The sequence below is a fragment of the Halichoerus grypus genome, chromosome 8 (assembly GCF_964656455.1).
Source record: "Halichoerus grypus chromosome 8, mHalGry1.hap1.1, whole genome shotgun sequence".
NCBI lineage: Eukaryota > Metazoa > Chordata > Mammalia > Carnivora > Phocidae > Halichoerus > Halichoerus grypus.
The window spans coordinates 34,048,360-34,073,710 of NC_135719.1; the positions used below are offsets into that span (position 1 = coordinate 34,048,360).

At 39.1% G+C, this 25,351-nt stretch overlaps 1 protein-coding gene and 1 pseudogene across 1 annotated transcript in view; both read right to left on the minus strand.

The window, feature by feature from the left end:
* Positions 1–1,485: 1,485 nt before the first annotated feature.
* Positions 1,486–25,351, minus strand: part of OCA2 (OCA2 melanosomal transmembrane protein) — a 516,129-nt gene continuing 492,263 nt past the window's right edge. The window contains exon 24 of the mRNA XM_078078703.1: positions 1,486–2,029. Within this exon, the coding sequence (XP_077934829.1) occupies positions 1,945–2,029 (85 nt within the window). The 3' untranslated portion in view covers positions 1,486–1,944. The remainder of the gene's footprint in view (positions 2,030–25,351) is intronic.
* Positions 23,025–24,011, minus strand: LOC118529314 (RWD domain-containing protein 1 pseudogene; annotated as a pseudogene).

Here is a 25,351-nt window from a genome sequence, read left to right on the forward strand (position 1 = left end):
TTTAAGAATGAGAAGGAGTGACTGAGGACTGAGGATGACATCAATGAAGAGAGGTGGGAGGTGGAGAGACAGAGGCTGCAGCATCATGGGGGAGGAGATGTAGAGGAGGAAAGAAGAGCCGTGAATTAGAAGCAGCAGCTGGGCACAAGGAAGGAACCAACACCACCACCAGGCATGGAAATATGTGGGAGAAGAGAAGACAGTGCCTTTTAGTGAAAGACTTTGGGGAGATCTAGGCATCAGTAAGGCCATGTGAAAAGGGAACAGAGCTAGAACAGCTGTCAGGGCTCCTTCCCTGGGGTGGGGACTTCTCTGGAGCACTGAGTCAGGTGCACACAGCAGCTTCTGTGACCAAGACCAGATTTTAAAACAAATTGGGGCTTAGTGTCATCTTTGCTGTCAAAGAATTCAAAGATGGCTCATGAATCCAAAGGGCATATTCTCATAAACTCTCTCCCTACCTTTCAGGAAAGACACAGGTTGCCATTTAACAAATACAGATTCTAAACCATAGAAAGGACACATTCATCCTGAGAGTGCCAGGGACAGAAATGCAACTAGAAAGGTCTCCAATTTTCCAGTATTTAGTGCCCTGGGGATCTTAAACTTTTTGAAATCAAACACTTTATACAACTACCACTTCTGAGGAGAGTCCCCAGTAAACATTTTCATCTCAAGGAATCATACACAGTAGACCAAAAACTGAAGAAGAGGTCAGTTGTCTGGGGTATAACAATGCTACTGACCAAGCAAAGCAGATGAGACCCCAGACCCTCCTACTCTTTGCTCTCACTATCTTTGTCTCACATGTAACATTCCACAAAAGAACAGCATTTTTTCTTTATTTTATTTTATTTTATCATGTTATGTTAATCACCATACATTACATCTTTAGTTTTTGATGTAGTGTTCCATGATTCATTGTGTATAACACCCAGTGCTCCATTGAATACATGCCCTCTTTAATACCCATCACCAGGCTAACCCATCCCCCCACCCCCGTCCCTTCTAGAACCCTCAGTTTGTTTCTCAGAGTCCATAGTCTCACACTTTTGTATAATTGATGGAAATAGCATGTACCACCTTCTAAACTGAAGATTATTATTCTAGGCTGTTAAATATGTAAAATACTATTTAAAAAGCACTTATGACCTTCTTACAAGTCAAATTTCTGCCCTTGTAAGAAAATTAAAGATTTTCTTTATTTGAGAGAGAGAGCACAAGCGGAGGGAGGGGCAGAGGGAGAGGGAGAAGCAGACTCCCTCCTGAGCAGAGAGCCCAATGCAGGGCTAGATCCCAGGACCCTGAGATCATGACCTGAGCCGAAGGCAGACGCTTAACTGACTGAGCCACCTAGGCGCCCCCTGCACTTGTAATTGATGACTTAAAAACTCCAGAGAAAAACATAAATGGATAAAATGCAATTTTACACAATGTAAACTACTAAAAAATTAAGAGACTAACAAATTCTAAACCTTTTGTCAAGATACAGTTTATTTTTTTTTTAAGACATAAAATGTTTCCTTACAAATTGTCTTCCTTTTCCAAGGAAGAATATGTATTTGGAGATTATACAATTTGAATGCTGATTATTTTAACATGGAAAGTGATTACATGAAAAAACTCTAGAAGGCCTCAGGAAAGTGACAGTTAAATAGCACAAGCCATTTGGGTAGAATACTGCATTGTGTCTTTTCTTGCAGAGCATAGCAAGATGTGTTTGGAAATATACATATTTTCCTGTAGTGGAATCTTTAGTAAGTTATTTGTATTTCCCATGAGTTTCCAGCATTCACCTGAATGAGTATGGATGCCAAAATTCTCCATTCCAGAGCACCCCCATGATAAGCACCTTTTCTTGTCCCAAGAGTGGTCTTGGGGTAGTTTTCTACTGATGTTGGTGATGGGTCAAGTTTCCTTTAGTCTTCAAATGATGTATAACTATTAATTCCATCCCATCACGACATGAGCAACAAGGAGGTAACACATGCCAACTGTGCAGGAGACGACCATCATTGGGAAGCCCAATCTGAAACACAAAGAAAAGTGGATTGTGGTGTCTGGTATCTGGCAAGTACTATGAGATCTAGACTCATTATTACATTTGTCATTGCATCATTATATTTTTCATGACTTAGGAGCTTTCCGTATCTGCAAAGTCAATCACTTCTTATTTCTAGAAACTGAAGAGTTGGTTTTAGCCTAGATAATACAGATGCATGCCTTTATTAGATATCCCCCAATGTGTGACATTTTGAGATGTGCTTAAAATTTCTGCAAATTTTTAATTGACATTTTATAGCCTCAATTTGTTCATCTATAACACTGAAGTGTTGGTCTTGATAATGACACTTAAAACTGCCAATGTTATGTAACTGGACCATTATTTAAATCACTGCATCATCTTCCAATTGTCCTTCTGAGAAATCTGGTTTCCCAGAAAGGTCATATTTCCATAGACCCCTGAAGTTCCTAATGTTTAAAACTGAAGAGAGTTTCAGAAGTAGGATTGGGAAATAATATCTTGTCTTAGGAAGGGAAGAGGAAAGAACAGGAATTTCTTCTGTATTCAGTGAGATGAAATATATGAGTGAAAGTATGCACAAATACAAAAGAAGTCATGAGAAAATGAAAGTTTCCCTCACTATATGCCTTCCATAATGTACTTGTATTCCCACAAATCCCTATCCTGGCTAATAAATCCCAATTGATTCCCACTTTGCATTTGGAATTCATGCTTTGAAGACATTGCTTAGTGCTGAATTGTCACTGAGGGAAGTTACTGCAAAGATTAAAGGTTTTGTCCTGAAAAGACTTAAAAATTCACTGGCAAGAGCCTAGTGTGTGATAATAAGAATTATGACATTCTTCCTTTCCCTGGTCATGGGCATGGGGAGTGGCTACTCAGAAAGAGCCACAGCAAGGCTCTCTCCACAAAGCTGTAATTTAAACACAGAAACTGCATCCACAAGTGAAATAGTTCCTTAAATTCTAAACCAGAATTGGACATTTCAAGAAGGTGTTAGCTTCTATTCTGACCACATTTCTTTTATAAAACAGAAAAGCAAAACAACAGATTTCAGCAAAACTATCTAAATTTCTTGAGATTAGTAAACTTTGTTTTTTTAAGACAGCTGAACATGTTTGCAATAGGTCAACCCTGATTATTGAATTCTCGAAAAGTACACCCTAGGAACAGTGTCTGGTCAACTCCAGGCATCACAGATATCATCACAAGCTTTCATAGAAATGCAAACCCTTCCTTACACTGATTGTGTGAAATTGCATCAGTGTTGAGTAAGATGCTGAATACTTCAACCTGGGTGCTGGGACAGCTGGCTATGTTTCAGAAGCAAATCTGCCTTGCAAGGAATGGATCCCACAAAAAGAAGACATTACACTTGGGGAGTCCAAGGCCAGAGGAAGTTCCTTGTTGATGGTTCTGCTGTGCTTCCAACTAAGAGTTACTGGCGTCTCAGAGATGGCACCAATCCCAAGAAGGAGTATCATCTAGGGATTGGTGCAAGCATTCTGACACCATCAGAAAAATGATTGTTCACTTAGTGTCTAGACACAGTGGAAATCCTCACACAGATGACCGCATCAACTGCTCACATCACCTTTCAAGACTGGTATCATTGCACCACTGTACAGATGGGATTTGAAAAAGGAAGCAGACTTATCCAGGTGACTTGGCTAATCTGCTCTGGTGTAGACAATTCAAACCCCCTCAGTCTAACTCTGAAGTCCGTGCTCTTAATCACTATACATTCTGCTTCCCTGTAGGTATAAGTAAACCACACAATGACAATATACCACTCAAAGACAAGTGACTTACTGAACATCTGCTGTATGTTAAGGGTCTCATAGATGTAAGACATTGACATTTCCCAAACACAATAAGGTAGGTCATACATATTATCCCTATTTTATAGAAAAAGAAACTGAAGCTTAAATATATTAAGGAATTTTACAAAGTATGCCACCACTAATATGCAGACGATACTTTGGCATATTTTTCTGCCTTCAAAACCCGCATGCATTCCCACCACAACACATTAGTTAAGGGCCCTGCTCTTGTCCAGGTGCAGAGCTTGGGACAGCTCCATGACTCAATTTCTTCATTTTTGAAATGGGGGTAATAATAGTACCTATTTACTAAAGTTATTATGAAGATTATATGAGTTCATACCTATAAATGCCTTAGACCAGTGTCTGGTCACATAATGAGCCACCAGGAGAGACTGACAAGAGACCCCTTTGTGCCCATTTAACATGACAACGAGTCTCAGACAAGGTATCTTGGACTACAAAGGAGACATTTTAGTATTTGCTGAGCTTCAGGAGAATGGATCAACCTAAGCCTATCCTAATATCACCTACAATGCTCTAATTAAGGAACCCCACAGGTTACAAATTCTAGCCTAACCAGTGGGAAGAGAGAGATGGAGATAGAGACAAAAGCATAAACAGAGAGAAACAGACAGAGATAGAGACAGACAGGTGAGAGACACAGAAAGAGAGAGAGAAGGGGAAAAAGGAAAGGGAGAAGGGAGGGAGGTAAAGAATAAGGAAGGGAGAGATAGGGAGAAAGAGAGAGAAGGGAATTTACATCAGAAACCAGCTCTATTATTTTAGATTCCAGCTCCACCATTTGTTAGTTATGACATGCCAAAAAAAAAAAAAAAAAAGAAAGAAAGAAAAATACAAAGATATTTGCATGTACCATAAGATCTCTGAACCATAAACATGCATAGAGTAAGGATTCTATGAATGAAAAATGTGGTTTTCCAGTCCAAAGACTTTTTATAGATCAAGAAACAATAAACTACAGCCCCGAGGCTAATACTGGCCCACTGCCTGTTTCTGTAAATAGAGTTTTATTGGAACACATTCTCTCCCATTCATTTACTTATCATCAATGGCTGCTTTACCATCTGGGGTGGCTGAGTCTGCCACAGCACAGTACAGTTGAGTAGTTGCAACAGAGACCATGTGGTCCACAAAGCCTTAAAGACTTACCATCTGACCCTTTAAAAAATGTTTGCCACCCCTTATTATAGAAAAAGACACTCAGTCCTGGGAAGGTGAAGAAACTTGTCAAAATACAAGGTAGTCCCAGACCACCAACCAATAGAAAAGTACTGTGAGCCACCATGTAATTTCAAATTTCAAGTACCACATATTCAAAAAAAGTAAAAGGAAACAAATGAAATTAAATTTAATATTTTATTTATTCCAACATACCCAAATTATTATAACATATGATCAACATAACATTTCTAATGGAACATTTTACATTCATTTTTTATGCTTAATCTTCAAAATCCAGTGTAGATTTTCTATTCATAGAACACCTTACTTTGACTTGCCACATTTCAAGGTTCAAATGTGTCTAAGCAACTGGGGGCTGTGTGGTCCAATGCAGCTCTAGGAGGTCACAATTTCTGGCTGAAAACATTTATGAAAAGGCAGGTTTATGACCTTGAGTTGAGGCAGGGGATGCTGGCTCTGGATGGAACTTTCAGAGAGGATATGCTGAAGCGAGGCCTTTGCAGAGAAACCAGGTTGAGACAGGCTGGCAGGGGCTCTGCAACCCTCTACGCACATCTCCCCTAGGGGAGCAAGCTCATCAGGGTGGCCTTTTCCTTATACATTTTGGAAGTCACACGTACACACAAAGAATCCTATAATGTTAGGGTCAAGACAAATGATGAAGCTGTTTATTGGCAATCTGATGGTGGCACTGGCAACACTGGCTACACACCTGAGTATCTGATGGGTAAAGACAAGGATGAGGCAGCTTTTTTATAGAAACTGCTAGAGCTGGCATGTTCCTTCTTGGGGTGAGCCCCTGCTGCTTTTTCCTGTGGGAGTGCGGTTAGCTTGATTGGTGTTTCAATGCTTCACTCACTGCCCAGGCAGGAGTCTGACGGAAGGAGATTTATTTGAAGAGAGGGCAGTAATGACTTCCTGTCACTGCCAGCAGTTCTCTGAATATACACATTTATGCTCCACATTTACTAAGAGCAGTTCCATTTCCCAGAAGATCCATTTGTCTTGCTCCCCAAGCCTCTCAGAAAAGCAGTACCTTCACCAAAAGGCTTAGGAAAAGCATATTTACTCAAAATCCAGCATTGCATTATGCTTTCATTTCCCTCTGGGATTATTTTCAATCTATTCTGGCTCCAAATATCACATTCTGTTACAAAAGACAAAAACACTTGAATGTCAAAGCACAAATCAAGATGCAAAATGTCAGATGGATGCCCAGACAAATGCTGCATTCAGGTTTAGGTTAAAAACATAACTGTGATGACACACAGTACTCCAAGGAACTGAAGTTTCCAGATTGCTGGGAAACAAGCTGCCCCAGAACCATGCCATTTCCGAAGGAGGTCAGGCATTGCACTGAGAGCAGAGTTCCACACACTGAAGACAGACCTGGTTTTCAAAAGGAAATGTTTGCTAACGAAGTCTCCTACTTGAGTTTTAGACTGAAACCATTCTTCCTATTTATTTTTCCTTTCCAAAAGGCTTTATAACACACCATGACTATAGGTCTTAATCAAAAGCCATTTCATTGTTGCCTTCCTACAAAGGTAATGCATGTTTCTCAGGAGAACAACTTCTGCATCTACAGAACTGTGGGAGCTTATCACAAGGGTGTACAGCTTGCCCCACTTTCTGTAGACCATGGATACCTTGAGAGCCATACTCTTCAGCCCCTTACCTGTCCTCAGGTCATTCAAAACCCCAGGACAGGAATTGCTTTCTCATTCTCAGCCATCATTTGAAATTTGAACAGCCTCACACCTCATGTCCTGGATCTCTCCAGGTGACAATTAGCTAATCCTCTTCAGGAAGAAAGGCTGAATGAAGTTCCTGCATCTTGGAAATAAAGCCCCATCATTATATTTCCCACAGAGAGAGGAGTTCCTGGTAGGGTAGGATGTAGTGACCCAGAGGGAGAGCTACAGAAAAGAGAAGGCATATCTAAGTTAGGAGGGGTACTCGTGGTATCTTCAGAGCGTTCCCCATCACATTGTGTTGGTGACCAGCTGCAAGCAGCAGAGTTCACATGGCTAAAGACTAGAAAGGATGACAGAGGAACAGCATAGAAATCATGGTAAGGAGCAAAGCATCAAAGTGAAGAGGCAAAGCTTAGGGAAAAAAAGGGTTGTGATGATGAAATTACTGAAATTGTAATAATTTACTTTTTTCCCCATCAGAATAGACTCAAGTTTGGGTGGTTTCTTTTTCATGTGTTCAACCTTATGACATGTATGTACCATCTTTATAGCAAGCAAAAGAGAAAGAATTTGAGAAAATTATGTCTTGCTCTTTCTTCTTCTGAAAAAAGGCATTTTCTTTTTTTTTTTTTTTTTTTTTTTTTATTTTTAATTTTTTTATTGTTATGTTAATCCCCATACATTACATCATTAGTTTTAGATATAGTGTTCCATGATTCATTGTGCATAACACCCAGTGCTCCATGCAGAACGTGCCCTCCTCAATACCCATCACCAGGCTAACCCATTCTCCCTACCCCCTCCCCTCTAGAACCCTCAGTTTGTTTTTCAGAGTCCATTGTCTCTCATGGTTCTTCTCCCCCTCCGATTTCCCCCCCTTCATTCTTCCCCTCCTGCTACATTCTTCTTCTTCTTTTTTTCTTTCTTAACATATATTGCATTATTTGTTTCAGAGGTACAGATCTGAGATTCAACAGTCCTGCACAATTCACAGCACTTACCAGAACACATACCCTCCCCAGTGTCCATCACCCAGTCACCCCATCCCTCCCACCCCACCCCCCACTCCAACAACCCTCAGTTTGTTTCCTGAGATTAGGAATTCCTCATATCAGTGAGGTCATATGATACATGTCTTTCTCTGTTTGACTTATTTCGCTCAGCATAATACCCTCCAGTTCCATCCACGTCGTTGCAAATGGCAAGACCTTATTCCTTTTGATGGCTGCATAATATTCCATTGTATATATATACCACATCTTCTTTATCCATTCATCTGTTGATGGACATCTTGGCTCTTTCCACAGTTTGGCTATTGTGGACATTGCTGCTATAAACATCGGGGTGCACGTAGCCTTTCGGGTCCCTACTTTTGTATCTTTGGGGTAAATACCCAGGAGTGCAATTGCTGGATCATATGGTAGCTCTATTTTCAACTTTTTGAGGAACCTCCATACTGTTTTCCAGAGTGGCTGCACCAGCTTGCATTCCCACCAACAGTGTAGGAGGGTTCCCCTTTCTCCGCATCCCCGCCAACATCTGTCATTTCCTGACTTGTTAATTTTAGCCATTCTGACTGGTGTGAGGTGGTATCTCATTGAGGTTTTGATTTGGATTTCCCTGATGCCGAGCGATATTGAACACTTTTTCATGTGTCTGTTGGCCATTTGGATGTCTTCTTTGGAAAAATGTCTGTTCATGTCTTCTGCCCATTTCTTGATTGGATTCTTTGTTCTTTGGGTGTTGAGTTTGATGAGTTCTTTATAGATTTTGGATACTAGCCCTTTATCTGATATGTCATTTGCAAATATCTTCTCCCATTCTGTCAGTTGTCTTTTGGTTTTGTTGACTGTTTCCTTTGCTTTGCAAAAGCTTTTTATCTTGATGAAGTCCCAATAGTTCATTTTTGCCCTTGCTTCCCTTGCCTTTGGCGATGTTTCTAGGAAGAAGTTGCTGCGGCTGAGGTCAAAGAGGTTGCTGCCTGTGTTCTCCTTTAGGATTTTGATGGACTCCTGTCTCACATTGAGGTCTTTCAACCATTTGGAGTCTATTTTTGTGTGTGGTGTAAGGAAATGGTCCAGTTTCATTCTTCTGCATGTGGCTGTCCAATTTTCCCAACACCATTTGTTGAAGAGACTGTCTTTTTTCCATTGGACATTCTTTCCTGCTTTGTCAAAGATTAGTTGACCATAGAGTTGAGGGTCCATTTCTGGGCTCTCTATTCTGTTCCATTGATCTATGTGTCTGTTTTTGTGCCAGTACCATACTGTCTTGATGATGACAGCTTTGTAGTAGAGCTGGAAGTCTGGAATTGTGATGCCGCCAGCTTTGCTTTTCTTTTTCAACATTCCTCTGGCTATGCGGGGTCTTTTCTGGTTCCATACAAATTTTAGGATTATTTGTTCCATTTCTTTGAAGAAAGTGGATGGTATTTTGATGGGGATTGCATTGAATGTGTAGATTGCTCTAGGTAGGATTGACATCTTCACAATATTTGTTCTTCCAATCCATGAGCATGGAACGTTTTTCCATTTCTTTGTGTCTTCCTCAATTTCTTTCATGAGTATTCTATAGTTTTCTGAGTACAGATCCTTTGTCTCTTTGGTTAGATTTATTCCTAGGTATCTTATGGTTTTGGGTGCAATTGTAAATGGGATTGACTCCTTAATTTCTCTTTCTTCTGACTTGTTGTTGGTGTATAGGAATGCCACTGACTTCTGTGCATTGATTTTATATCCTGCCACTTTACTGAATTCCTGTATGAGTTCTAGCAGTTTTGGGGTGGAGTCTTTGGGATTTTCCACATAAAGTATCATATCATCTGCAAAGAGTGAGAGTTTGACTTCTTCTTTGCCGATTTGGATGCCTTTGATTTCTTTTTGTTGTCTGATTGCTGTGGCTAGGACTTCTAATACTATGTTGAATAGCAGTGGTGATAGTGGACATCCCTGCCGCGTTCCTGACCTTAGGGGGAAAGCTCTCAGTTTTTCCCCATTGAGAATGATATTCGCTGTAGGTTTTTCATAGATGGCTTTTATGATATTGAGGTATGTACCCTCTATCCCTATACTCTGAAGAGTTTTGATCAAGAAAGGATGCTGTACTTTGTCAAATGCTTTTTCTGCATCTATTGAGAGGATCATGTGATTCTTGTTTTTTCTTTTGTTAATGTATTGTATCACGTTGATTGATTTGCGGATGTTGAACCAACCTTGCAGCCCAGGGATAAATCCGACTTGGTCGTGGTGAATAATCCTTTTAATGTACTGTTGGATCCTATTGGCTAGTATTTTGGTGAGAATTTTTGCATCCATGTTCATCAGGGATATTGGTCTGTAATTCTCCTTTTTGATGGGGTCTTTGTCTGGTTTTGGGATCAAGGTAATGGTGGCCTCATAAAATGAGTTTGGAAGTTTTCCTTCCATTTCTATTTTTTGGAACAGTTTCAGAAGGATAGGTATTAATTCTTCTTGAAATGTTTGGTAGAATTCCCCTGGGAAGCCATCTGGCCCTGGGCTTTTGTGTTTTGGGAGATTTTTGATGACTGCTTCTATTTCCTTAGTGGTTATAGGTCTGTTCAGGTGTTCTATTTCTTCCTGGTTCAGTTTTGGTAGTTGATACATCTCTAGGAATGCATCCATTACTTCCAGGTTATTTAATTTGTTGGCATAGAGTTGCTCATAATATGTTCTTATAATTGTTTGTATTTCTTTGGTGTTGGTTGTGATTTCTCCTCTTTCATTCATGATTTTGTTGATTTGGGTCATTTCTCTTTTCTTTTTGATAAGTCTGGCCAGGGGTTTATCAATCTTGTTAATTCTTTCAAAGAACCAGCTCCTAGTTTCGTTGATCTGTTCTACTGTTCTTTTGGTTTCTATTTCATTGATTTCTGCTCTGATCTTTATTATTTCTCTTCTCCTGCTGGGTTTAGGCTTTATTTGCTGTTCTTTCTCCAGCTCTTTTAGATGTAGGGTTAGGTTGTGTACTTGAGACCTTTCTTGTTTCTTGAGAAAGGCTTGTATTGCTATATACTTTCCTCTTAGGACTGCCTTTGCTGTATCCCAAAGATTTTGAATAGTTGTGTTTTCATTTTCATTGGTTTCCATGAATTTTTTTAATTCTTCTTTAATTTCCTGGTTGACCCATTCATTCTTCAGTAGGATGCTCTTTAGCCTCCATGTATTTGAGTTCTTTCTGACTTTCCTCCTGTGATTGAATTCTAGTTTCAAAGCATTGTGGTCTGAAAATAGGCAGGGGATGATCCCAATCTTCTGGTACCGGTTGAGACCTGATTTATGACCTAGGATGTGATCTATTCTGGAGAATGTTCCATGGGCACTAGAGAAGAATGTGTATTCCGTTGCTTTTGGATGGAATGTTCTGAATATGTCTGTGAAGTCCATTTGGTCCAGTGTGTCATTTAAAGTCTTTATTTCCTTGTTGATCTTTTGCTTAGACGATCTGTCCATTTCAGTGAGGGGGGTGTTAAAGTCCCCCACTATTATTGTATTGTTGTCGATGTGTTTCTTTGCTTTTGTTATTAATTGCCTTATATAATTGGCTGCTCCCATGTTAGGGGCATAGATATTTACAATTGTTAGATCTTCTTGTTGGATAGACCCTTTAAGTAGGATATAGTGTCCTTCCTCATCTCTTATTACAGTCTTTGGTTTAAAATCTAATTTGTCTGATATAAGGATTGCCACCCCAGCTTTCTTTTGGTGTCCATTAGCATGGTAAATGGTTTTCCACCCCCTTACTTTCAATCTGGGGGTGTCTTTGGGTCTAAAATGAGTCTCTTGCAGACAACATATCGATGGGTCTTGTTTTTTAATCCAATCTGATAACCTGTGTCTTTTGATTGGGGCATTTAGCCCATTTACATTCAGGGTAACTATTGAAAGATAGGAGTTCAGTGCCATTGTATTGCCTGTAAAGTGACTGTTACTATATATTGTTTGTGTTCCTTTCTGGTCTATGTTGCTTTTAGGCTCTCTCTTTGCTTAGAGGACCCCTTTCAATATTTGTTGTAGGGCCGGTTTCGTGTTTGCAAATTCCTTTAGTTTTTGTTTGTCCTGGAAGCTTTTTATCTCTCCTTCAATTTTCAATGACAGCCTAGCTGGATATAGTATTCTTGGCTGCATATTTTTCTCATTTAGTGCTCTGAATATGTCCTGCCAGTCCTTTCTGGCCTGCCAGGTCTCTGTGGATAAGTCTGTTGCCAATCTAATGTTTCTACCATTGTAGGTTACATATCTCTTCTCCCGAGCTGCTTTCAGGATTTTCTCTTTGTCTCTGAGACTCGTAAGTTTTACTATTAGATGTCGGGGTGTTGACCTATTTTTATTGATTTTGAGAGGGGTTCTCTGTGCTTCCTGGATTTTGATGCCTGTTTCCTTCCCCAAATTAGGGAAGTTCTCTGCTATAATTTGCTCCATTATACCTTCTGCACCTCTCTCTCTTTCTTCTTCTTCTGGGATCCCAATTATTCTAATGTTGTTTCGTCTTATGGTATCGTTTATCTCTCGAATTCTGCCCTCGTGATCCAGTAGTTGTTTATCTCTCTTTTTCTCAGCTTCTTTATTTTCCATCATTTGGTCTTCTATCTCACTGATTCTTTCTTCTGCCTCATTTATCCTAGCAGTTAGCGCCCCCATATTTGATTGCACCTCATTGATAGCCTTTTTGATTTCTACTTGGTTCGATTTTAGTTCTTTTACTTCTCCAGAAAGGGTTTCTCTAATAACTTCCATGTTTTTTTCAAGCCCAGCTAGTATCTTTAAAGTGATGATTCTGAACTCTAGATCTGACATCGTACTAATGTCCGTATTGAGTAGGTCCCTGGCAGTCGGTACTACCTCTTGTTCTTTTTGTTGAGGTGATTTTTTCCGTCTTGTCATTTTGTGCAGAGGAGAATAGATTAATGAGAGAACAAAATGCTAGCAGGGTAACAACGTCCCCAGAAAATGTACTCTAAACAAATCAGAAAAGACCTGAAGCAGTGGGAAAAGAAAGGGAAAGAGAGAAAAAAGAAAAGGAAAGAAAAAAAGAAAAAAGAAAAAGATAAAGATAAAAACAAACAAAAGCAGAACAAAACAAAACAAAACAAAAACAGAATGTGATCAAATATGATCAGGCTGGATTATAGATCAGTGCCACACACTAGATTTTGGGTGTATTTTGGTCCGTTAAAAGAAAGTTCCTCCCAAAATTTTAAAGAAAGAAAAACTTATATATGTACAAAAATAAGGGTTGATATGATGAAGGGATGGAATATGACTGTAAAGATGGAAATTATAAAAAATTTTAAAAAAGGATTTGATAAGTTGTTTGAAAAAAGAAAGAAGAGGATTAAAAAAAAAAAAAAAAAGAAAGAAAAAAGGGAGAGAATGTGATCAGGTAGGGGAGTAGAAAAAAACCATACACTAGAGATTTAGAGTATATTTTGATCTGTTAGAAGAAACTATATCAAGATTTTAAAGAGAGAACAACTTATATATATATGCCAAAAATACGGGTAACTACTATGAAGGGATAGAATATGACTTTAAAAATGAAAAATAAAAATGTTTTTTTTTTAAAAAAGGGATTGATAAGATGTTGGTTGAAAAAGGGAAAAAGAAAAATTCAAAAAAAAAAAAGAAAAAAGGGAAAAAGAAAAAAAGACAGTTAAAAAAAATAATTAACTTTGAAAGACTAAAGAATCATGGTAAAAAAGCCATGAAGTCTATGTGCAGTGTTCCCCTAGCGCTGGAGTTCTGCCGTTCTCACTGATCGGTAAACTTGGTCTTGGCTGGCGGTTCTCGCTGATCTTCTGGGGGAGGGGCCTGTTGCCGTGGTTCCCAAATGTCTTTGCCGGAGGCAAAATTGCCCCGCCCTTGCCGGTCCGGGCTAAGTAACCTGCTCGGGTTTGCTCTCCGGAGCTTTTGTTCCCTGCAAGCTTTCCGTACAGCTTTGGAGGCGGAGAGTGAAAATGGCGGCCTCCCAGTCTCCGCCCCGGCGGAGCCGAGAACTCGGGGTCCCGCTCCTCAGCGAGCCCCCAGAGAAAAGCCGTCAGTCACTCCCGTCTCCCCGGTCTCCGGCCGCACTCCGCGCTCACACGGCCTGTGACCGCGGCTTTCTATCTGGCACCCGACCCCGGGTGGAGTCTCCAAACCCAGCAGATCCCCGCGGTGCACTCCCGCACCTCTCCTCCCGGGGGAAGAAGGTGAGTGTCCCCGGATCTGCCGCTTGTTGGGTCCCTGCTGGAGGAGCAGTGGCCCGACTGTGCCACGGATCACGGTTTATAGCAACCCCGAGCTGATAGCCCGCGCCTCCGCTCCGTCTCTGCAGCCGGCTTCCCTGCTCCGATACCTGGGAGCTCTGCCGCACTCAGGCACCCCCGGTCTTTCTGTGACCCCGAGGGTCCTGAGACCACACTGTCCCGCGAGGGTTCCACCCCCCACTTCACCACCAGAGTGACGTCCCTCAGCGGAGCAGACTTCTAAAAGTTCCGATTTTGTGCTCTGCTGCTCTATCACTTGCCAGAAGCGGCCGACGGAGGCCCCTCCCCCGCCGTCTATCCTCCCGAATATCGCCTCGGATTCACTTCTCCGCACGTCCTACCTTCCAGAAAGTGGTCGCTTTTCTGTTCAGAGAGTTGTTGCTCTTCTTTTCTTTGATCTCCTGTTGAGTTTGTAGGTGTTCAGAATGGTTTGATCCCTATCCAGCTGAATTCCTGAGAGGAGACGAAATCCAGGTCTCCTACTCCTCCGCCATCTTGCTCCGCCCCCCTGAAAAAAGGCATTTTCATTGCATACTTTGTGCCCACCTCTGCCAGCTCTCTCTGTCTTGACCAGCACCAGTGCTCTTGAGTCAGCTGTAGAGCTGGGACTCTTATCTTTCCCTCAATGATACCTGCAGCTAGCCAGCCTCTCCCTTCCATGCTGAGGAAGCCCCTTTACCCACTGAGGGTCTCTACTGAACAGAAATGGAAAGTCAGACAGCCCTGCAAACACTTGGCATCACGTGAAGACACCCTATAAATGTTCTGTTCAATTCCTTTGCTAAAACTTCCTGACTCCTCCCATATTCCCATATTTGGAATATGACCTTCCTTCTTTTTTTTATTTTTTATTTTTTTTAAAGATTTTATTTATTTATTTATTTGACAGAGAGAGAGATAGCGAGAGCAGGAACACAAGCAGGGGGAGTGGGAGAGGGAGAAGCAGGCCTCCCACTGAGCAGGGAGCCCGATGCGGTGCTCAATCCCAGGGCCCTGGGATCATGACCTGAGCCGAGGGCAGACACTTAACGACTGAGCCACCCAGGCGCCCCTACTTTTTTTTTTTTTTTAATTCCAGTGTAGTTGACATACAGTGTTATATTAGGTTCAGTTGTATAATATTGTGATTCAACAATTCTATACATTACTCAGTGCTCATCATGGTAAGTGTACTCTTAATCCCCATCACCTATTTCACCCATCCCCCCATACCCACCTCCCCTCTGGTAACCATCAGTTTGTTCTCTATAGTTAAGAGTCTGTTTTTTGGTCTGTCTCTCTCTTTTTTTTTCCTTTGCTCATTTGTTTTGTTTCTCAAATTCCACATGAGTGAAATCATATGGTATTTGTCTTTCTCTGCTTGACATATATCACTTAGCATTATACTCTCTGGCTCTACCCATGTTGTTACAAAAAAGAAGATTTCATTCTTTTTTATGGCTGAAAAATATTCCATTGTATGTATATACCTCATCTTCTTTATCCATTCAAGAAAAAAAATCAGAAAATGGGAATTTAACAGGCAAAAAAGAGGAGACTGGACATGAGAAATTTCAAAGAGAGCATCCATATGGATCCATTACTTAAAATAACCTTGATGATTTATATTTTTCCAGAAAAATATTAATTTTATAAAAATTCTTATTAGCAAATTTATATAATATCCTAATATAATTTTAATCTTTATCTCTGTAGTTTTTTTAAATCTTATTTTATTATGTTATGTTAATCACCATACATTACACCATTAATTTTTGATGTAGTGTTCAATGATTCATTGTTTGCATGTAACACCCAGTGCTCCATTCAATACATAACCTCCTTAATATGCATCACCAGGCTAACTCCTACCCCCACACCTGTCCCCTCTAGAACCCTCAGTTTGTTTCTCAGAGTTCATAGTCTCTCATGGTTCGTCTCCCCCTCTGATTCCCCCCCTTCATTTTTCCCTTCCTACTATCTTCTTCTTCTTTTTTTTTTTACATATAATGTATTATTTGTTTCAGAGGTACAGGTCTGTGATCCAACAGTCTTACACAATTCACAGCGCTCACCATAGCACATACCTTCCCCAATGTCTATCACCCAGCCAACCCATCCCTCCCACGCCCCACAACTCCAGCAACCCTCAGTTTGTTTCCTGAGATTAAGATTCCTCATATCAGTGAGATTGTATGATACATGTCTTCTCTGATTGACTTATTTCGCTCAGCATAATACCCTCCAGTTCCATCCACATCATTGCAAATGGCAAAATTTCGGAGTTTTTTGATGGCTGCATAATATTCCATTGTATATATATATCACATCTTCTTTATCCATTCAATTGTTGACGGACAGTTTGGCTCTTTCCATAGTTTGGCTATTGTGGACATTGCTACTATAAACATTGGGGTGCACGAACCCCTTCAGATCACTACATTTGTATCTTTGGGGTAAATACCCAGTAGTGCAATTTCTGGGTCGTATGGTAGCTCTATTTTCAACTTTTTGAGGAACCTCCATACTGTTTTCCAGAGTGGCTACACCAGCTTGCATTCCCACCAACAGTGTAGGAGGGTTCCCCTTTCTGTGCATCCTCGCGGACATCTGTCGTTTCCTGATTTGTTAATTTTATCCATCCTGACTGGTGTGAGATAGTAGGTTTTGATTTGGATTTCCCTGATGCCAAGCAATGTTGAGCAATTTTTCATGTGTCTATTGGCCATTTGGATGTCTTCTTTGGAAAAAATGTTCATGTCTTCTTCCCATTTCTTGATTGGATTATTTGTTCTTTGGGTGTTAAGTTTGATAAATTCTTTACAGATTTTGGATACTAGCCCTTTATCTGATATGTCATTTGCAAATATCTTCTCCCATTCTGTCCGTTGTCTTTTGGTTTTGTTGACTGTTTCCTCTGCTGTGCAAAAGCTTTTTATGTTGATGAAGTCCCAATAGTTCATTTTTGCCCTTGCTTCCCTTGCCTTTGGCGATGTTTCTAGGAAGAAGTTGCTGTGGCTGAGGTTGAAGAGGTTGCTGCCTGTGTTCTCCTCTAGGATTTTGATGGATTCCTGTCTCACATTTAGGTCTTTCAACCATTTGGAGTCTATTTTTGTGTGTGGTGTAAGGAAATGGTCCAGTTTCATTCTTCTGCATGTGGCTGTCCAATTTTCCCAACACCATTTGTGGAAGAGACTGTCTTTTTTCCACCGGACATTCTTTCCTGCTTTAGCGAAGATTAGTTGGCCATAGAGTTGAGGGCCCATTTGTCGATTCTGTTCCATTGATCTATGTGTCTGTTTTTGTGCCAGTACCATACTGTCTTGATGATGACAGCTTTGTAATAGAGGTTGAAGTCCATTGTGATGCCACCAGCTTTGCTTTTCTTTTTCAACATTCCTCTGGCTATTCAGGGACTTTTCTGGTTCCATACAAATTTACATACAGAGTAACTATTGAAAGATATGAATTAAGTGCCATTGTATTGCCTGTAGGGTTACTGTTACTTATATTGTCTGTGTTCCTTTCTGGTCTATGTTACTTTTAGGCTCTCTCTTTACTTAGAGGACCCCTTTCAATATTTCTTATAGGGCTGGTTTCATGTTTGCAAATTCCTTTAGTTTTTGTCCTGGAAGCTTTTTATCTCTCCTTCTATTTTAATGACAGCCTAGCTGGATATAGTATTCTTGGCTGCATATAAATTTTTCTCTTTTAGTGCTCTGAATATATCATGCTAGTCCTTTCTGGCCTGCCAGGTCTCTGTAGATAGGTCTGCCGCCAGTCTAATGTTTCTATCACTGTAGGTTACAGACCTCTTGTCCCAAGCTTCTTTCAGGATTTTCTCTTTGTCTCTGAGACTTGTAAGTTTTACTATTAAATGTCAGGGTGTTGACCTATTTTTATTGATTTTGAGGGGGCTTCTCTGTGCCTCTTGGATTTTGATGCCTGTTTCCTTCTCCAAATTAGGGAAGTTCTTTGCTATAATTTACTCCCATATACCTTCTGCCCCTTTCTCTCTTTCTTCTTCTGGGATCCCAATTATTCTAATATTGTTTCGTCTTATGGTATCACTTATCTCTCAAATTCTGCTCTCATGATCCAATAGTTTTTTCTCTCTCTTTTTCTCAGCTTCTTTATTTTCCATCATTTGGTATTCTATATCACTAATTCTCTCTTCTGCCTCATTTATCCTAGCAGTTAGAGGCTCCATTTTTGATTGCACCTCATTAATAGCCTTTTTGATTTTGACTTGTTTTGATTTTAGTTATTTTATTTCTCCAGAAAGGGTTTCTCTAGTATCTTCCATGCTTTTTTCAAGCCCAGCTAGTATCTTTATAATTGTCATTCTGAACTCTAGTTCTGACATCTTACTAATGTCCGTATTGATTAGGTCCCTGGCAGTCTGTACTGCCTCTTGTTCTTTTTTTTGAGGTGATTTTTTCCATCTTGTCATTTTGTCTAGAGGAGAATAGATGAATGAGAGAGCAAAATGCTAACTGGGTAACAACAACCCCAGAAAAATATACACTAAACAAATCAGAAGAGACCTGAAACTGGCAGAAAAGACAGGGAAAGAAAGAAAAAAGAAAAAAAGAAAAAGAAAAAGAAAAACATAAAAAAACAAAAGAATATGATCAAATATGATCAAGCTGTGTATAGATCAATGCCACACACTAGATTTTGGGTGTATTTTGGTCTGTTAGAAGAAAGTGCATCCCAAAATTTTAAAGAAAGAAGAACTTATATATGTATAAAAATAAGGGTAAATATACAATGAAATATACAATGAAGAATACATGGACCATGAAGATGAAGATTATAAAAGATTTTATAAAAGGAATTGATAAGATAAGAAGTTGGTTGAAAAAAGAAAGAAGTGGATTTTAAAAAAAAAGGAAAAAAAAAGGTAGAGAATGTGATCAGGCAGGAGACCAGAACAAAGCCATACACTAGAGATTTAGGGTATATTTTGGTCTGTTGGAAGAAACTGTATCCCAAAATTTTAAAGAGAGAACAACTTATATATATACCAAAAATAAGGTTAACTACTATGAAGGGGCAGAATATGACTCTAAAACTGAAAAATAAGATTTTTTAAAAAAAGGAATTGATAAGATGTTGGTTGAAAAAGGGAAAAAGAAAAATTCAAAAACAATACAAAAAGAAAAAAAAGAAAATTAAAAAAATTAACTTTGAAAGACTAAAGAATCAGGGGGAAAAAAGCCATGAATTCTGTGTGCTGTATTCCCCTAATGCTGGAGTTCTGCCGTTCTTATTGATCAGTAAACTTGGTCTTGGCTGGCTGTTCTTGCTGATCTTCTGGGGGAGGGGCCTGTTGCCCTGGTTCTCAAATGTCTTTGCCTGAGGTGGAATTGCCCCGCCCTTGCCCCAGGCTGGGCTAAGTAATCTGCTAGGGTTTGCTCTGGGGACCTTTTGTTCCCTGCAAGCTTTCCGTACAGCTTTGGAGGACAAGAGTGAAAATGGCAGCCTCCCAATCCCTGCCCCGGAGGAGCCGAGAACTTGGTGCCCCACTCCTCAGGGCGCCCCCAGAGAAAAGCAGTCAATCACTCCTGTCTCCCCAGTCTGCCGCACTCCGTGCTCACATGACCTGCGACTGAGCGTTTCTATCTCTGGCACATGCCCCCTTTTGGAGTCTACAAACCCAACAGATTCCTGCAGTGCGCCCCCGTGCTGCTCCTCCTGGGGGAGGAAGGGGAGTCTCCCTGGATCTGCCGCTTGTTGGGTCCCTGCTTGAAAAGTAGTGGCCCGACTCTGCTGCAGACCACGGTTTATGGCAACCCAGAGCTGAGAGCCCGCTCCTTGGCTCTATCTTTGCAGCTGGCTTCCCCACTCCAATACCTGGGAGCTCTGCTGCACTCAGGCACACCTGATCTCTCTGTGACCCCGAGGGTCCTGAGACCACACTGTCCCAGTGAGTGTTCCACACCTCCCCCCCACTCCCGCCCCACTCAGCTTCTCGAGTGATGTCCCTCAGTGGAGCAGACTTTTAAAAGTTCTGATTTTATGCTCTGCTGCTCTTATCACTTGCTGGTAGCCAGCTGATGGAGGCTCCCTCCCTCTGTGGTCTATCTTCCCAAATATCACCTCAGATTCACTTCTCCTCACATCCTACCTTCCAGAAAGTGGTTGCTTTTCTGTTCAGAGAGTTGCTGCTATTCTTTTCTTCGATCTCCTGTTGAGTTCATAACTGTTCAGAATGGTTTGATCCCTATCTAGCTGAATTCCTGGGACCAGACAAAATTTAGGTCTCCTACTCCTCCACCATCTTGATCCTCCCACCTATCTCTGTAGTTTTATTCCTTTTTTTAATACCTAATTTTTGCCTTCATTCTCTTTCTTCATTGATGCCAAAACTTTATCTATAATATCAAAAATGTTTATTTAAAAAATCACTTCTTGACTTATCAAATCTACTATTTATATTCTTCTTGTGTGTGTGTTGTGGGTTTTTTTGTTTGTTTGGTTTTTATTTAAATTCCAGTTAGTTAACATACAGTGTAATATTAGTTTCAGGTGTAGAATTTAGTGATTCAACACTTACATATAACACCTGGTGCTCATCCACAAGTGCACTCCTAAACCCCACCACCTATTTCACCCATCCCCCCACCCACCGTCCCTCCAGTGACCATCAATTTGTTCTCTATAGTTAAGAGTCTGTTTCTTGATTTGCTTCTCTCTTTTTTTCTCCCATGATCATTTGTTTTGTTTCTTAAACAATCAATCAATCAGCTGCCAGTAAGTCATAGCGTTGGGGGCCACGCAAAGCCTGGTGGTATGAATTGAATTTGCTGCATACCTTCAACAAGTAGCCAACCTCCCTGAGGTTAATCTTCCTATAAAATATTTTCTGCAAAGAAACTTAAAATATAGTACATAAAGCAATGATTTAGCTCTAGTACTTTATAAATGCTCTTGAAATAGTGAATACTAATTGTCATAGTTTTTGTTACTACTACCACAAATTCTATTAATACAATTACTATTACTTCTGTTATTATTAATTATTATTTTTATTATTACTTCTTTTGATTTATCTTTTATAAAGTGGATCACTTTTTTCCTCTTATTTTTAATTTACCATGCAATGCAAATCGTTCATGGTAGTCAGAAAGTGTGGCTTGTAAATATCCAGTTATTAAATCATGGAGATTGTCTTCACAGCTTAATATACAATGGATTTTTGTAGCTGTTTTGTGTACTCTTGAAAAGAAGGCATATTCTCCATAGAAAAGAGAATCATATATCTAATATTTCAATTCTCAGAAATGGATAGTGTCACATGAAAGTCTTCCACTACCAATGAAGTTTATATTAATTTCTCCTTTCATTTCAGACTGAACTTATTTTGATGCTATTATTTTTGGCAGTTAAAAAGTATTATATTGACTCTGTCCTATTGAATTTTAAAAAAAGACTTCTATATTTTACATTACACATGTTTCTACCTTTATTATCTTTTCAACAGACTTACTTTATTTACAGTTTTATTTTTAACCTTTCTATATTACCCTGATCTCTGTTTTTAAAGCAGAATCCAGCTAGAATTTGATTTTATTCTATTTATGATTCTCCACCTTTTTAAAAAGATTTATTTATTTATTTGAGAGAGGGGGAGGTGCATAGGAAGGAGAGAAAATCTTAAGCAGACTCCTTGCTGAGCACAGAGCCCAACATAGGGCTTGATCTCATGACCCTGAGATCAAGACTTGAGCCAAAACAAAGAGTCGGATTCTTAACCAACTGAGCCACCTAGGTGCCCTGATTCTTCACTTTTAATGCTATATTTGGCTCTCCTTATGTAATCTTGGTTTATGTTTCATGTTTTTAAATTTTTGTTTCCTTTTTTGTTGTTGTTTATTATACTTTTGGCTATATAAATTTTGTTGACTTGCCTTTATCAATACAGTGATTTAAAAATTAAATTCTACTAATAGATTCCACTAATAGTTACTTCTAAGTATTTAATAATAAAATGATAAATCCATATACCTCAAATACAAAAGACAAATAAACCAGTATCCTTTGACACTCTTATGAAAGACAAATAAAACAGGAAGTTTTAATTTCTATCCACAACACCTCAACACATTCCGTGGTCTTCATTAATTCAATATGAGATTGTAGACTCAAGTTACATTTCTTAAATTCTTACTATTTACAATATATATTTTCTGTTTAGGATAATTTTGGTTATTGATTCAGTTTGATTTAATAGTCTATTTATAAACATTATCTTATTTCTCTAAGTATGCATTGAATTGATTTTACTATTTATGATTAATCATTTTCTCACCACAAATTGCATAGCCTAAATGCTTCATTCTGGAATACATATTTCAATAATCACTTACAGGAAATTATAGCAGTGTTGTTGTTCCTGAATTGTGACTCACCTGTACACTGATGATGATGAAGAATAGGAGGACATTCTAATAATTACAACAACAGCAGATGACATCCATGAGTGATAACATATCAGACAACCAGATTTATATGCATTAGCTCAGCTAATCCTCACAAAATACTATGATAGGTAGTAGTATTCTCTACTTTTAAAGATAACAAGACTAAGGCCCAGAGAGGTTAAGTAACTACCCAAGATCACACAACTAGTTAGGAACAGAGACAGAAAGATTTCTGTAACTTTAGCAGATAGATGGAACTTGATCAGACTTGAAATTAGAACCCTGGGATCATAGCCATTTCCTATCCAAACTTTGTTATTGGGCACTTAATAATATTCAGGAGTTTGGGGTCCTCTTAGTTTTGTTTTCTATTTTTGTGCATAAGGTTCTTGGATTCTTATAGAAATATTATCTTTATCTTTGTTATTAAAAATACTGACAGTCTGTGTCATAGCATGAATATCATTCAGTTAATTTTATCTGTGCTATAGCATATTTTGGTGTACATTCCAAAATCAGTGTTTCTGTGTTTTTTTTAAATATTCAGGTATATTTCATTCAATTATGTTTTGATTATTGCTGCTGTTTCCTTCCTTTTTTTTTTTTTTTTTGAAACTTTAAGGTCAGTTTATTAAGTTCAATGACGAAAGCTATCAGAAGAATATTCTCCTGAAAATTATTTTTTCTTAGAAAAAAAGAAAGAAAAATCAACACGTCAGCACAGCCACAGATGCTGTGGCAGTCACACCTCTCTGCAGATGGGGATAGTCCACTAGTCAGTCAAATCACTCTCTGGGTCAGCAAGATTATAGTCGGGATCATCCTCATCATCCTCTAGCTCCAAGTCATCCATTTCTTGGAACAGAGATTCATCTACCTCCACATTGTTTCCAGCATCTTCCAAAAACTGGATATCAGATGTGTCAAGATTATGATCTGTTTCAAAGAGCTGTTTCCCACTTAATTTATTTTTTCCTGCTTGTTCTTCTTCTTTCATTCATTTCTTTTTAATTTCCAAGAGTTCTGCATCAAACTTGGCCTTCCAACTTAAGAAATTCTCAATTGTAACAGGAGTGCCATGAAATAATTGCTTTTCAGCTTCCTCTGCCTCTTTTTCTTTTTGTTTCTTTTCTTCTTCTCTTCTAGTTTTTATTTGATCTACTATTTCATTTAGTTTTTCTTGCACAGCTGTCACTAAAGTAAAGATCATCACCATACCAAGGTTTTCTTCTGCCTGTAATGCTAATAGTTTTAAGATGTCTGAGACATCATTATCTTCTAGATTTTCCTGGGAGAATATTTCATAAAGAGGAGCTTCATCTGGGTATTTTTCACTGTATGTAAACTTGAGGGTAGTCTGGACAGTTTCATCATTTTCTCCAGCCTCAGATGTCACAGTAATGGTGAAACTGGGTGGATTTTCTGATAATACTGTGAAGGAGTCGGGGTAAATGGACTCCAGAGCCTCCAGCTCGTTGCGCTGTTCCTCGCCGTAATCTGTCATCGTGGCCCTCGCTGCTGCCCATGGACCGCCCAGCCACCCAGGCGGCGCACTGCAGCTGGGACCGCGGCCGCGCCAGGGGAGCGGGCTCCTTCCTTTTTAATCACTTTATTTACAAAAAGTCCCCCAAGAGCTTGTTTTCAATGAACATTGTAGATTGTGATTTGCTATTCATATACATTGCAAAATGATCACCACAATAAGTCTGGCTACCATCTGTCAGTGTACAAAGTTGTAACAATATGATTGCCTATATTCCCAATGCTATACATTACATTCCTATGTCTTAATTTATTTTATAAGTAGGAGATTGTACATCTTAATTCACTTGACCTATTTTATTCATCCCCCCATCCCTCTGCTCTGGCAACCATCAGTTTGTTTTCTGTATCCATGAGTCTATTTCTGTTTTGGTTTTTTTATTCCTCATATAAGTGAAATAATATAGTTTTTGTCTTTGTCTGACTTATTTCATTTAGCATAATGACCTCTAGGTCCATCCATGTTGTTGCAAATGGCAAGATTTCATTCTTTTTTATGGCTCAGTTATATATATATACATATACATATATATATATATAACATATTCCATTGAATATGTTATATATATAGTATATATATAATATTTATATCTCACATCTTCTTTATCCATTCGTCTATCAATAGACATTTAGGCTGCTTCCATATATTGGATATTGTAAATAAGCTGTGATGAACGTAGGGGTGCATAGGTCTTTTTGAATTAATGTTTTCATTGTGTTCAGATAAATACCTAGAAGTGGAATTGCTAGATCATATGGTAGTTCTATTTATAATTTTTTGAGGAACCCTCATACTTTTCCACAGTGGCTGCAACAAATTACATTCCCGCCAACTGTACACAGTGGTTCCCATTTCTCCACATCCTCACCAACACTTACTGTTTCTTGTCTTTTTGATACCATTCTGACAGGTGTGAAGTGATATCTCACCTTGGTTTTGATTTGCATTTCCCTGATGATGAGTGACTCCATTTGTCTGTTGGCCATCTGTATGTCTTCACTGGAAAATGTCTATTCAGGTCCTCAGTCCATTTTTTTAATCAGATTTTTTTTATATTAAGTTGTATGAATTCTTTACATATTTTGAATGTTAAGCCCTTATTGGATACATCATTTGTGAATATCTTCTCCTATTCACTAGGTTGACTTTTCATTTTGTTGATGGTTCCTTCACTGTGCAAAAGCCTTTTGGTTTGATGTAGTCCCATTTTTTTATTTTTGTTTTTGTTATCCTTGGTTGAGGAGACAGATTCAAAAAAATATTGCTGAGATTGATGTCAGATGTCAAAGATCTTTGTCTATGTTTTCTTCTAGAAGTCTTAAGGCTTCAGGTCTTACATTTGAGTCTTTAATCCATTTTGAATTTATTTCAGTAAATGGTATAA